At 51.1% G+C, this 14,033-nt stretch overlaps 1 protein-coding gene across 1 annotated transcript in view; it reads left to right on the forward strand.

Moving 5' to 3' along the window:
• The window catches only part of CNGB1 (cyclic nucleotide gated channel subunit beta 1), a 61,407-nt gene that overhangs the window by 13,865 nt on the left and 33,509 nt on the right, over window positions 1-14,033 (forward strand). The window contains exons 12-14 of the mRNA XM_031458357.2: window positions 504-666; window positions 1,619-1,934; window positions 8,869-8,902. Of these exons, the coding sequence (XP_031314217.2) occupies window positions 504-666; window positions 1,619-1,934; window positions 8,869-8,902 (513 nt within the window). The remainder of the gene's footprint in view (window positions 1-503; window positions 667-1,618; window positions 1,935-8,868; window positions 8,903-14,033) is intronic.

Genomic DNA, 14,033 nt, shown 5'->3' on the forward strand with positions numbered 1-14,033 from the left:
GTCTTTCTAGACTCCCAGAAGCAGGTTCTGAGACTCTGGGCATGTAGTATGCCAACACCTGGGGGTAGCATCTAGAGAACAGGCAGCATCTAGAGAACAAGCGCTCTCTGCACCCCTCGGGGCATTCCAGGCCACTGCACTGGGATGTAACAGGGTGGACCTCAAGCCTGGGCCTCTTGGCATCACCTGCAATGCTGTGGTTGGAAGCATTGTTCCTGCTTCTGCACAAACCTCAAAGAAAGAGGCCCTGGAGGGAAACAAAGACTAACTAATGGAAGCTCTGTCTCAAGAGGGAAAAGAGTGGAGCACTAATGGAAGGAGACAGGGTGAATGATCGTGGTTAGCCCTGGTCTGGTTGTTAATGGTCCTACTAATAATGGTGCCATTTCTGCTGCTTAGCTGAGAGCAGGCACATGGCTGGTGATGCCCATGCCTGCTGTGTGGTCCCTGGGTCTCAGAGGCCCAGGCCCACTTTCCCCAACACCTGTGACTGTCCCCCACAGTCAGCATCCTCCCTGAAGGGCAGGAGGAGCCCGATCTCATCCTAGAGGAGGTTGACCCTCACTGGGAGGAGGACACGCATCAGGAGGGCAGCACCAGCCTGCAGAGCTCAGAGGCAGCTCCAGCTGCTGAAGAAGAGAACGAGGTGGTGGAGCAGATGCCCAGGTGGGAACCAGAGAAGGCCCTCAAAAAAGTGATTGTTTGGGAAGATTACAGGCACATGGTACAGAATCCCAAAGGTATCAGAGGGCATAGAGTGGGAACCACATCTGCCTCCTCCTCCCTCTCCCTCCCACCAGACATCCATCCCTCTCCCCATGGATGCAACAGCTTCCAGATTTTTCTGTACCTTTCCAGGGCCCATCTGAGCACATACAAGCATGGATTCCCTTCAGTTTTGCACAAAAGACAGCATATCACATGCACTTCCCTGTCTGCACCTCGCTATGTTCGTTCAACAATATACCTTGAGATTTTTCCACATTTAGTACATGGAAAGCATCCTCATTTTTTTTTACAGCTGCATAGTATTCCATTGTATGGGTGGGGTGTGCCAGAATTCATTTAGCTTGTATGCTATTAATGGCCATTTAGGCTGATTCCAAAATTTTATTATTATAAATAATTCTGCCACAAGCATGCTTGTCCACAAGTCCTTGTAAGTGCACATGTGCACATCTGAAGGGAATTGTAAGGTCATTGGGCACAGGAACATGTAATCATGGTACTGATGGCTGAGTCACCCTTCACAGGGACTGAACCCGCTTCGTTCACTGGTGATCTTGGTGATAGCTGCTCAAGCAGGAGGTCTCAGATCCTTAGGTCCATGACCTACATTGCAAAGATTGGGAAACTGAGGCCCAGGGAGGATCAGGGGCTGACCGAGAGATGGCATCAGAATACTTGGGGACCAGGACCAGCCCCTCATGCAGTGAGGGAGCTTTGTTACTAGAGAGAGGCTGGGGCTGCTCAGGTGGGGCTCCCCAGGTGGGATCTTGGTTGGGAAGTTCAGGTCTGGTTTCGGGGATCACAGGATATCCTACTGAAAGTGGGGACAGGAGGTGGACCCGGGGTGCTTCTGCAGGTGACCTCACCTCCTGCCTCTGACTCAACTCAGGATGTTGCCTCGGATTCAAGAGGAGAAAGAAGAAGAGGAGGAGGAGGAGGTTCGAGAGGAGAAGGAGGAGGTTCAAGAAGAGGAGGTTCGAGAGGAGGAGGAGGTTCGAGAGGAGAAGGAGGAGGTTCGAGAAGAAGAGGTTCGAGAGGAGGAGGAGGTTCGAGAGGAGAAGGAGGAGGTTCGAGAAGAGGAGGTTCGAGAGGAGGAGGAGGTTCGAGAGGAGAAGGAGGAGGTTCGAGAGGAGAAGGAGGAGGTTCGAGAGCAAAAGGAGGAGGTTCGAGAGGAGAAGGAGGAGGTTCGAGAGCAAAAGGAGGAGGTTCGAGAGGAGAAGGAGGAGGTTCGAGAGGAAGAGGAGGTTCGAGAGGTGGAGGAGGAGGACGAGGAAGAGGAGGAGCAGGAGTCTGAGTAAGAGACTTGCGCCCTGGCTGAGGGGTGGCCCAGGGAGGGGCTACGGTGGGGCTGCTGGGGCTGCCAGGGTTCCTGGGGTGGGGGTGCTTTCTGCTGCTTACAACTCCTCCCTTTGTTCTGTGCTGTGTGCTGTGTGCCGCTGGGCACTGACCAGAGAGGCTGGGGCAGGGGCGCTGGGGGTCCCCCACTGTGCTCATAATGACCTTGGGACTCATGGTACCCAACACATAACAACCACCCCCACACCTCCCACCCCTAAATATACAAACAAATGGAGAATGCAGCCTCCACAAGGTGAGCATTTTTGTCTATTGTCTTCACTGCCATGGCTCCAGAACCTAGAACAGTGCCCGGTACAGTAGGCACCAAATAAACATTGGTTGAATGCTTGAATGGATGTGTGGACCCATGTAGGGGGCTCCCAGTTCTCCCTGTAATTAACAAAGCCAAGGCAGAGAGCTGTCTCTGTCCCTCACACCCTCCCCAATCCTTGGTCCCTAGTGGTTGCCTTTAATGACTTGTAAGGCTGCCCTGGATTCTGCTCTGCCACCCATTAGTGGTTAATTCTCCACCCATTTCCATAACGATTTCAATGTTAAAAAACACAGAAGAATTCAGCTACAATAAAGTTTAAAATGGGGATCAGAAATCACTGAAGATTATAATCATCAAACTTGCTCAGTGACTAGATCTTAATTACTCCCACCATTAAAAAGAAATGATAATTATGTGACATGAGAAAGGGGTTCATTATCCCTCCAACAGCAACCATATTCAAATATATGAATGTATCAGTCAGCATGTTGTACACCTTAAACTTACACAATGTTATATGTCAAATATATTTCAATAGTAAGAGAAGAAACCACAAAGAGGGCGAGGATTTTGAGCTTTGTAGGGTGGACAGAAGGGCAGATGGAGAGGTGGATACACAGGAGGGGAAGAGAGACAGTTGAGTGCCTGGGTGGAGTTAGGGAGTGAGAGGTGGTACCCGAGATAAAAAGGTGGGAGTCTGGTCTGGAGGGAACTGAAAGCCAAGGGAATGGAGGAGATGCCTGGGGAGTGAGTGTGGATGGAGGAGAGCCCAAAGGCTAGATCAGAAGTCAGGGAGATAAGGGAGAACTAGAAAGGACTGAGGACGAGGTGCCCGGGAGGGGAGAGGGAGGTGAGAGGAGGATGGGGCCTGGAGGCCCAGCTGGAAAGTGTGTCACGGAGGAGGAAGATCAGCTGCCTCAAGAACAGCCCTTGTGTCCCAGGAACAGTGACCATGTAGCTCATGGAAGTGGGGGGAGATGATCCTTCAGAGGCGGTGGGGCCATATCATAAAAGCCTTGAAATTGATTTCCCAGGAGCGCTAGGGAGCCATTGAAGGTTTGTGAGTTGAGGAGTGACACAAGCTGGCAGCTGCATTGTGGAGAGACTGAGGCAGGAGGAGCAGCCAGGTGGCTGTTGTACTAGAGACCAGGCCAGACGATTTAATCTGTCCCCTTGCTCCATCCTCCTTGCATTATTCCCTGTCCCTGTCACTCTGCCCTCCGGGGTACCCCCTGCTCCACACTGTTCTTCCCTGGCCATGGCTTGTGGCAAGGTAGTACTGTGAGTGTTAGTAACACAAGCTTTACTTCTCTTAGCAGAGTGCCCTGAGCAAGAGGCTGACCCACCAGCACAGAGCCTCTGCCACTGCATCTCTAAGATGGGAGGATAATAGCCCCTGCTGAGTGGTCAGAGGGCCAGCTGTGAGAACGGGTGCGGTAGGACCTGATGTGGAGCAAAAGCCACTGATGTCCTCATCCTGACTGAGGGTCACTTTAGTCCCAGTCAGGAAAGAGTTAAACCATAAGCCCAACACAGGATTTCTGGGCTGGAAGCCTGCTTAGTGTCATCTGTTTTAGTCCACACTTGCCCAGTTCACATATAATCTTTCCATACTTGCTTGCCTCTAATGACGGGGAGCTCACAATCTCTTGAAGGCTGTCCATTCCATCCATAGGCACCTCTGACTTAGGAAATTGTTTCTTCCACCAAAATTAAGAGTGCTTCTTTCTGGCTTCTGTCCCCTACTCCTAATTCTGCTCTCTGGGCTCCTCCAGAGCCAAGATGCTCTCAGTAACAAGCAACTGCCCTTCCCCTAGGTGAAGACCTTATTTGCTCCCTGGCTTTGTTAGTACAGCCCTCCTTGTCCTCTGCTTTCCACCTGCCTCTGTGTAGAGTGCACAGCTCTGAGCTGTTCTGCCACCAAACCTGTATGCTCAACACACAGGCCTGCCAGCCCCTTCATATGCCACTGCTCTTGAGCTAAAGCACTGCTTGAAGGCCAGTGAGCCTATGTACCCACACACAGGCACACACACTAACCACCCACGGGTTCCTAGTGCATAGCACACAGGAGCACATACACATGTGCCAGGTTACACACACACTTATCTGCAGGCAGGGCACTTATACCCACACACAGCCTGCATACATGCACAAGCAACACACACACAGGCACACATGTCCACACTTGCACATGTCCACACTATCCACAAGTGCATGCATACAGTTACCGACAAACGCTGTAGGCACACACTTGCTCATACAAATGTTCACCTACAGCTTCAAACTCAGGGAACTTTTGGCCCTGGAGCCCCAGGTGGGATGAGGGCCCTGTGATGACTGAGTGATCGCAGGGCCCGAGCCAGAGGGACAGGCGGGCTGGGCTGTCAGTGGCTGGGGAAGGATGCCAGCTTTGCGGAGGCACAGGGGTTACTGATGACGCGTGGGCCCTAGTAACGGGCAGATGGTCGCCTAGCGACCTGGTCTCTGCTGGCAACAGCTCGGCTTTTCCTAGCAACCGCAGCCTTTTGGTCCCCACCTGGCCTCCCTGGGGGCGTTCCTGCAGAGTTCCCTGCACATCCCCTCAATCTGATTAGAAGCAGGAAGGACTGGTGGCTCATCTGCCACCCGAGCCACGCTGGCTCCGGAGCCGGCCTGGCAGGCTTGGGGGTGGGCCAGGGCTCCCCAGATTCTCCACTGGCATGCACCAACCGGGGCTTGGGATGAATGTCATCGCCCCCAGCTGAACTTCTGCACCATGGGCGTCCTTGTCGGCAAAGACAGCGAGACCCAAGTAGGTGGCTGCTTCTCCCTGAGTGCTCCCCCACTTTCTTCTTCTGGGGTTAGGGTGCAGGAGGAAGAGTTGGTTGAAAGCAATAGTGAGGACCTTAATTTGGGGGCACAACCTGCTCTGTGACTTAGGGGAGGAGCAGTGGGCTTATAAATTCTTGCCAGCCAGCCGCCACTGCTACTCTCTGCACCTTTAACTTGGAGAGCTGGGGCCTCTGGGATGCCCACTGCAGCCAGTCTGGCTGATCCTCTGCTTGGAAACCCCTGAGCCTTGGGAGCTTTCCAGAAGTTGATGGTCTGCTTCTGGGCATGACTAGGGGCAGCATGACTTTTGGGTACATGGGCCCCAAAGCAGCCCCTGGTGGTGCTGACAGGGCCACTGTAGGGCTTCTTGTGTGTCTTGATAGCTGGAGATGTTTGTGCAAAATGTTCCCCAATCTACACGGGTGATTCAAAGACCTACTTGAACTAATAATAATAATGACAAGAATAATCATAACAGCTGTTGTTGGATTAGCATTTATTTTCCATGCCAGACGCTGTGCTCAGGCTCCTGCTGCTAATCCCGTTTCACAGAGGAGAGAACTGAAGCTCAGAGACAGCAGCCCACATGCCCAGGGGTGCCCTGCCAGCGAGCTTGGAGCTGGGACTCTGTCCACGGCCAGGCTGGCTCCTAAGCGGACCCCTAGTACTACAGACAAGAAAGCTGCTTACCAGTGTTTAGAAGCTGAGAGTCCAGATGACACCTGACATGGGAGGCTTTTTGACTTTTCCATAAACTTCTCACTGACCCTTCTGACCTCCCTCAAGTAAGCCAGGCTGCACAGTACAGGCTGGATAAGTCCTACCCACTTGACAGATAAGCAAACAGAGGCTTCCTCGGGACTTGCCCAAGGCCATACGATGAATTTCAGGCCTGATTCTAGAATAAACAAGACCCCAGGAAGCCTCTGACTTGGACTGTCAGAGGAAGAGGAAATGGACTGAAGTTCATTTCCTGGGCCTTCGTGCTCTGAGGACCAAGGAGGCCTCTGCCTCTGTTTCGGGGAAAGAGATTTCTGTCAGCCCCTCACAGCAGAAGCCCACCCAACCCTTCCGTGCGGTCTGACTTCTCCATCAGGCAAGGAAGACACAGCTCCCATAATACTTTTAGAGGCCCACAGAATGTTTTAATTTATTTTAAAATCAGACTCTAAAGTGAACTTTTAGATGGAAGAGAATGTTTTAATATATAATATTAGCATATTAATCTTCCTATAAATGTAGCCACAAAATGGAATTTTAAAATTCATTTATGGAGGAAGGGGCCCATGAAGAGGAAAGTGCCCAGGCCCTATGAAAGTCATGATATGCTGTTTTCTTTAAGAAAATTTTCTTCCTGGGCAGGGTGGAGAGTATGACCCTGATACCTAAGGCCTCTCACAATGGAAATGCATATACAAAGAAGAGAGATCAAGTGAGTTGGGTGTTTGAATCCTCTAGACACTTGCCTCACTCCTCTGTGTCACCAGGGCTGTGTAGACACTAAGGGGCAGGCATGGAGTATTGAGTACTTAGCACTGGGGTCAACACCCATCTTTTATCCAGGTTCACCTTGTACAGGCTGTGTGACCATGGGCAGGCCATCTGACCTCTCTGAGTCTCTGATTTCTAAGCTCAACTGAGATCAGTCCCAGCTGGGCTCTCAGAGTTATTTGGGTGAGGATCTGGTGGGACACTGTGCGTGCAAAGTACTTGGCCCGGTGCCTGGCACACAGCCCTTGGGCGCTGCAGTGACAATATGATTGCCAACTGATTCCTGCTCCCAGGCTGCTGGATCCCAACTGACTGGACCCCAATTCTGTCCCCATCTCTTCACCCACCTCAGGAGGGCTGAGGTGTGGCCCTCTGGGTAGAGGACGGGGAATCCAGGTTTTCTGGGCAGCAGACGCCAAAGAGCATTCTCTGTGAGCCCCTTGGTGACAGGGGTTTGTGGGGTGGGGTGAGGCCATTAGGAAGCAGGATCTAATTCTAACCACAAAAATCACATTAGCCCTTGGTCCCAAGTCATCATTTTAACCCAGAGATGACACAGCATCTAAGGGCCTAATTTAGCCTGGAGACAGGCTCTTTTGGATATTGACATATTAATATAGATATTCATATAGATTAATTTAGATTAATTATCAGCATCTAAAGATGAGGAGATTCCACCTTTAAAATGTGTAGTTCAGGGTCCCCTTGAAAATCAGAAGATCTGGCCACTGGTCTCCCATTCCAAGTGAGGTGGGGTTGCTGATTCAGAAGGGCACAGGTTCTCTTAGTTGCCATAGTCTTCTCTGCTTCCTATAGTCTCACCCCTGGCCCCCATTACTCATGAATGCCTCTGCCTGGGCCAGGGACCCCTGAAAGCATCAGCAGTTGCAGCGTGGCTCTGATCTCATGGCATAGAAAGAACCAGGGCCTGTGTTTGAGGTTTGTGTGATGTGGGACTTTCTTTTTTTTTTGGTGTGTGATTTTGGCCAGGTCAGTTGACTTCTCTGGGCCTCACTTTTCTCACTTCCCACTCTGCCTACATCACCAAGGTGGCCTGGAGACTCTCAGAGGGGAAATATTGGGAATATATTGAACACTATACAGTGCCCTTTGGTCACTTCCCAGAGGACAGTTCCTCAAAACCATCCCCAATGATTTTCTTTGCAAAGAGAAAGAAAATTTGTTTCCCTTTCCTGGGCACCCGTCCCCACCTATTTCCAGATCACAGGCCACCTCCTCTGGGAATCCCTCCTTCCTGGGCAGAATTGTGGCTATGCCCTTCACAGCCACTTGTTCCAGCACGTGGCCCTGACTGGGAGATCATTAGGGATCTGCCGCCTGCCCGGTCTTGGGAGCTTCATGAGAGCGAGGATCTATTCTTAGGCATCAATTGGCACTCAGCACAGTTCGGGAAACATTTAACACCTATAACCCTGCTCCTTTCCTCTGCCCCCTCGCAGTCACAGTGTCCTGCTGGATAGCTGTCTGTTCTCACAGGAAGGCGAGGACCAGAGTGGGGTAGACGAAACCCAGCACCAGAGGGCCTCATACCAGGTATGAAACAGCACCAGGCCAGGCCCCCTGGTTACCTCGGAGGCCTGGACTGGTGTTGGCGAAAGGGGCGGGGGCCTTGTCCGCTTTGTTGGCAAGGAGGTTTTGACTAGTGAGATGCCCACTGGATAGAGGGAAGCAGAACAGTGGATGCTGTGAGGCCCTGCTTGTACCAGGGGTCAGATAGTGTCAGAAAGGGCCTTGGGCGGGGAGCAGGTGAACCTGGACTTGTCCTCACGTGGCTGTGTGACCCTGGGCAAGTAACCTCCCCACTCTGGGCCTCAGCGGCCCCCTTTGTAAAATGGGGCTAAGAACCCCTCCCCAGAGTGTTGTACACAGCTGTACACTGTAAAATGTGGTGCCTGGGTGGAGAACACCATCGTGGCCGCTTCAGTTACTTGGTCCCCACACGCAGAAGGTTGCTAGAGAATTTCCCCTCATTATATGTGACAAGTCTGGGTGTTGGACCTGGGGCTCCTGTGGGCACTGGTTGTCCCAGAAGGTGGCCTGGAGGATGTGACCAGCCAGGCAGGGCAAGGAACAGACTTAGGGCCCATGAAGACTCCTGAAGGCAGATCTCCCAGCAAAGGCTGGACTGGACTAGGGCTAGGAGGGGACTCGATGTTCACACCTTCAGTTTTCTCTTTTCTCTTTTGCAGGAGCTGCAGGAGCTACAGGAGGAGGCGGTGGGGGCCAGCTCAGGAGGTAAGTGTGTAGTGGGGGTGGGGTTGCATAAGAATGTCCAGGATGCTTTCAGGCTCGGGGCAGCCTGGGCACAGGGGCAAACCGTCCCCTCACCTCCTCATTTCCCCACTCTCCACTGCCCACCCCCAGCCACTCACCCTACCCTGAGGCAAAACCCATTCTCTGTGTCTTGGGGCCACATTATCAGAGCCTGATGTATTTCAGAGACCCCGGGGAACTGTGCTGAGGTTCCCAGGAACCCAGCAGGCCTGGGGAAACTATTCCCAGCCAACCCCTCCTGCCACCACCTTACTGGGGACACAGCTCTCTGGGCTACCACCCAGTGAGGGTTTAGCGCAAACATAACATTGTCTATATGAAAACTGGGGCCAAAGCTTGCTAACTATGTGTCCTAGATGCTGTGTCTTTTGATAACCTTTTTTTTTCCTGCTAAGATCTCCAGCACAAGCACTTTATCACCCCCCTTACCCCTAATCCTGAGAACTCCAGGGATAGTGGGAACAGAGTCTAGGGGAATCGAGGATGGCTGGACACCGAGCCCTGGCCTTAGAAACCTCAACAATCTTCAAGGCACTGGTGCTCCAGCTGCCCTGTGGGGCAGACAGTCCGTTTTATAGATGAGAAAACTGAGGCTCAGTGTGGGCAGCATTTGGTCCAGCAGTCAAGGGTACAGACCTGCATTTCACTCCTAGCTTCTCTTTCTTCCTTGCTATGTGACCTGGAGACAGTTCTGTCACCTCTCTTAACTGAGGCTCCCAAATCAAGAAAGAGGGGACAATAACAGTACCTACCTCATGGGGTTGTTGGGCAGAGTAGGGGTGACAGTACATCAAAGTCACCCAGCACTGTGGCTGGCACTGCAGAAGACCATAGTAGGGATCATGATGCTTGTGTCTCTGCCAGCCATTGATGGAGATGGGCCTGGACCCAGGTGCCTTTTTTTTTTAAAACATCTTTATTGTGGTATGATTCCTGTACTGTACACTACACATACTTCAGATGTGCAATTTGGTGAATTTTGTTAGATGTACACACCAGTGAAACCACCACCACAATCAAGACAGCCAACATTTCCATCACTCCCCAAGAGGTGCACATTTCAAATCCCCACTATATCCCTTCCCGCTCCCTTTACCCCCTGGTAACCATAAGTTTGATCTCTATGTCTGTGAGTCTGTTTCTGTTTTGTAGATAAGTTCATTTGTGTCCTTTTTTTTAGATTCCACAATAAGCGATATCATATGTGGACCCAGGTGTCTTAACTCCAGGTGTCCTGAGCCTGCTCCCCACCTGGTCTTTGAAAAGCATCCTCTGTTAACTGTAACCCAAATCTGCCAGAAACCTACAAAGTCTGCACCCTCCATAGATGAGCAAGACCAGGATCACCTGGGTGCAGACCTGGGCTCCGGGGCACTGGTTCCACCCCCTTCCTCAGGTCATTTGGAAGCAAGTGGCCTGGGAACCACACTTTGAGAACACTGCGGCACAGCCATCTATCTGCTGCTACTCAAAAGTGTGGATCTCTAACCAGCAGCTTTGGTGTCACCTGGGAGCTGGTTAGACATTCAGAATCCCAGGCCCCACCCCAGACCTGTTGAACCAGAATCTGCATTGAAACGAAATCCCTGGTGATTTCTCTGCACATTTGTGTTTGAGAGGTAATGGCCTTGAGCCCTTGTTCTTAATCATGACTGCACATTGAAATCATCTGGGAAGATTTTTAAAATCCTGGTGCCAGTCCTCACCCCAGACCATTAAATCAGAATCTCTGGGGGTGTGTCTGGGCATCAGACATTTCCAGCCTCCCCAGGTGATTCCAGTTTGCAGTCCATTTGGGGAACAAGGGGCCTAGAAAATGTATTGCTTCTGGTTGGAAGTGAAATTAATTGAGCTCCAGGATTTCTTTGGGGTGGAAAATCCTACTGGACTAAGAATGTTCAAGTCTTGAGTCTGTGATCCTAAAAGCCTGAGGAGTTCTGGGTTCTTTGATTCTAACTTTTTTGAGTCTGGGGTAGAAAATGCTACGGTGGTTGATTAGCAGAGAGAGCACAAGACTGGGGGGCTTGGGGCTGTCTCTCAGAGCTGTTAGGCGGACCAGCCACATGACTGGTGATGCTCTGGGCACTGAACTTCAGGGACAAGAGTGATGCTGCAGACTTTGGGTGCACCTGCTCCAAGCGCAGGTGGGCACTGAGTTGGTCTGTGTTGGTGCTGGCGGGGAAGAGCGCCACCTACCCTGCCTCTCCCATCTCTGTGTTCCTCATTGCAGTCCCCAGGGTCCTGCCTCTGCCTGAGACCCCCTGGCCCCAGCACCATGGCTAAACCAGGCCGGGATATGGAGCTAAATCGCCTGGTCCAGGAACAGCAGCCTGGCCATGTGGCCCCCAAGCTCGCCCCCACAAACCTGGTGGAGCACCTCCCCAATGTGCCCAGCTACCGCCCTCCAATCACCCGCATCCCTGTCCTCATCTCCCGGAGGACAGCCTTGTCCAACTCCAGCTTCGCCAAGGAGACCAGGAGCTCCATTCGTCTCCTAGGTAGCGTGAAATCGCCCACCCAGCATGCTTGTGCCTGTGACATGTGCTTCTGCATGGCTTGGGCTGTTTCTTGTGTAGATGCCATGGTCTTGGTGTGGACCACTAGTTGGGCTTGTCGACTGAAATAAATGCGCAGCCTAAAAGTTGAGAGTTATGTTTTATTTGGTGGGAGGACTCGAGCCGGGATGACCGCCTCTCAGATCGCTCTGAGGGACTGCTCCAAAGAGGCAGGGGAGGAGCTAGGATATACAGGAGCTTTACAACAAAGACCAGGTAGTTGGAACAATAAAAGATTACTTGTTGTCTAAAGAAAACCAGGCATTTCAAGTGAAAGAATTTAGTGCTTTTCTATGTATGGGAGGAAGGAAACATTTGGGCTCATGAATTCATTCCTTTGAGAAGCACCTAAGCTATCTAGGGCCAGTGTCCTGTCCTTTCTTATTTTGAATCCCCTCAGAGTACACCGTTGTGAGTGGCTGCAGAGGCTGGGCTGCAGACTTGTCTTCACTGGGGGATGGCGGCAGCCACTGATGACTTGATGGTTTCAGCATGCTTTGTTTACTGATATGGTTTGCAGTATTTTTCGTTCACAGGCTCATGGAAAACCCCCTTTTCCTCTGCTGATCAATGCCTTCATTTTGCTTTGTGGAGATTTGAGGGATATTAATTCCCTTCTCTCTGTGCCTAAAATTCCACAATAGCAATTCATTTCTTTGGGTTAAACATGGCTTTCTGCCGATCATCATTTTTATACAGATAGTCACTCACACCCTAGTTTAAACAAGTCACTCTGATCTCCAGGGCAAGAGGCTTGAGGCAGGGAGCTGGGTTGGGGAACAGAGTAATTAGAGGGGAATGGACCAGAAGAGGAATGTGAGTGTCCATTGGAGACAGAATCTACTGGCCTTGAGAGTTTGCTGGGAGTTGGACATTCTGAGGACTTGTTATCTGCCCAGCAAATTCCATCTCAGAAAAGGAGAGGCCCCCAGGTGCCGACAGGCAACCCCAGAGGAGAGGCATCCTCAGGGGCCAGTGTAGCAAGAGAGCCCGTCTGGATCTATTTAATTGTGACAAGGTCCCAACAGTGGCTTTCAGGCTCCTGCTGCTTGCTGCCTGATGACAAAGTGCTCAGGGACTTGCTAGTTCCTCTGGGTTAACTCCTGTCACTTTCTTCCTTGACTCAAACCTGACCTGCCCACTTTCCCTTTAATTTGTTTGTTTGTTTGTTTGTTTTTGGATGATACTGAGCAAGGTTGCCTCTGAGATCAGCAGACAGGTCAAGCTGAACACTTCATGGGACGGGGTCCACCCTTGCTCGGCTCGGGATGGGCACAGAGTGGGAGTAAGATGGAATGTGATCATCCCCAAGACAAGGGATGATGCTCCGGCTCAGTCTTCAGGCAAGCCCTAAATCTACTCACCCTGAAGAGTCCCCCACATCCCCCTAACCCCCGCCACGTATCACTCCGTGATTTTTGTATATTTTGTACCAATTCTATGTTCATTTGATTACTATTTTTCTTTCAATGGATTCACTTTTTCATTTAATTAAGTGTATTTGAACAGGAAGCTTTACATTATAATTTCAGTGGAAAACCAGCCTGGCCTGCCATAAATAGAGGATGTAAATAGAATTAACTTCAAAGACCTAGAGAACAAGGTCATGGTGATATTTTCTAGTGAGGGACGTGGCCTGCTAAGGGGGGGTAAGGTGGTAGCAGCGCTAGCCTGAGACTCCCTCTCTGCACACTCAAGATCTAGAGAGAACGGGAAAGGGGGGGGTGGTCTCATTCTATGTCAGCCTTTGCCTTGGCTGTGCCATCTAAAATCCTCATGCGCCCTTCCTGGTCCCTGGGAGCCCCCACACTTTGAGAAATAGCCCCAGCAACACACTGGGGACAGTGGGCTGAACCGGCTGCAGTATGACACACGATGACTTTAGATACTGCAGACAAGGCAATGTCAGTGTGTAGTGAGGACGTTATTCCCACTCCACTGGCGTTGCTAGTCACCAACCTCAGGATGGAGTAAGAGTTTAAGCTCTGGAGTCAGGCTGCCTGGGTCCAAATTCTGGCTCTGCAGCAAGTTTCTTAACCTCTCTGTGCTTCAGTTTCCTTCTCCACAAAATGGGTACAGTGATAACAGCGACCTCTTGGAGTGGCCGGGAATGATGAAAGGGTTTACATATAAAAACACTTAGGGTTCAGTAAAACAAATTCCTGGACAGCACATAGGAAATGCTTAACAGTAAATACTATTATGCTCAGAACCAATTTAAGCATATATTATTCTTTATATTCTTAATCATAGTATTCTTATTCTATAAATCAGTATAATATAAACCAATAGAATTTCTATTTTGAGTTCCTTCTCTGCCAAGCTGACAGGAAATGAAACACCAGGCTTGGGAGGTGGGAGCGATCCAGTTTGGAGGGTCTGATGCAGGCGAGGCAGGTGGTGGGGGGACCATCTATTCCCTCCCAGGCTCCCTGGGATGGCCTCATGGATGCTGAGGCCAAGGTGCTTTCTGCTGTGTGGAGGCCATGCTGGGGCACCCAGGGGCCCTGAGCCCCTGAGCATTTTTGAGGCTCTAC

The sequence above is a fragment of the Camelus dromedarius genome, chromosome 9 (genome assembly GCF_036321535.1).
Source record: "Camelus dromedarius isolate mCamDro1 chromosome 9, mCamDro1.pat, whole genome shotgun sequence".
In the NCBI taxonomy this organism is placed as follows: domain Eukaryota; kingdom Metazoa; phylum Chordata; class Mammalia; order Artiodactyla; family Camelidae; genus Camelus; species Camelus dromedarius.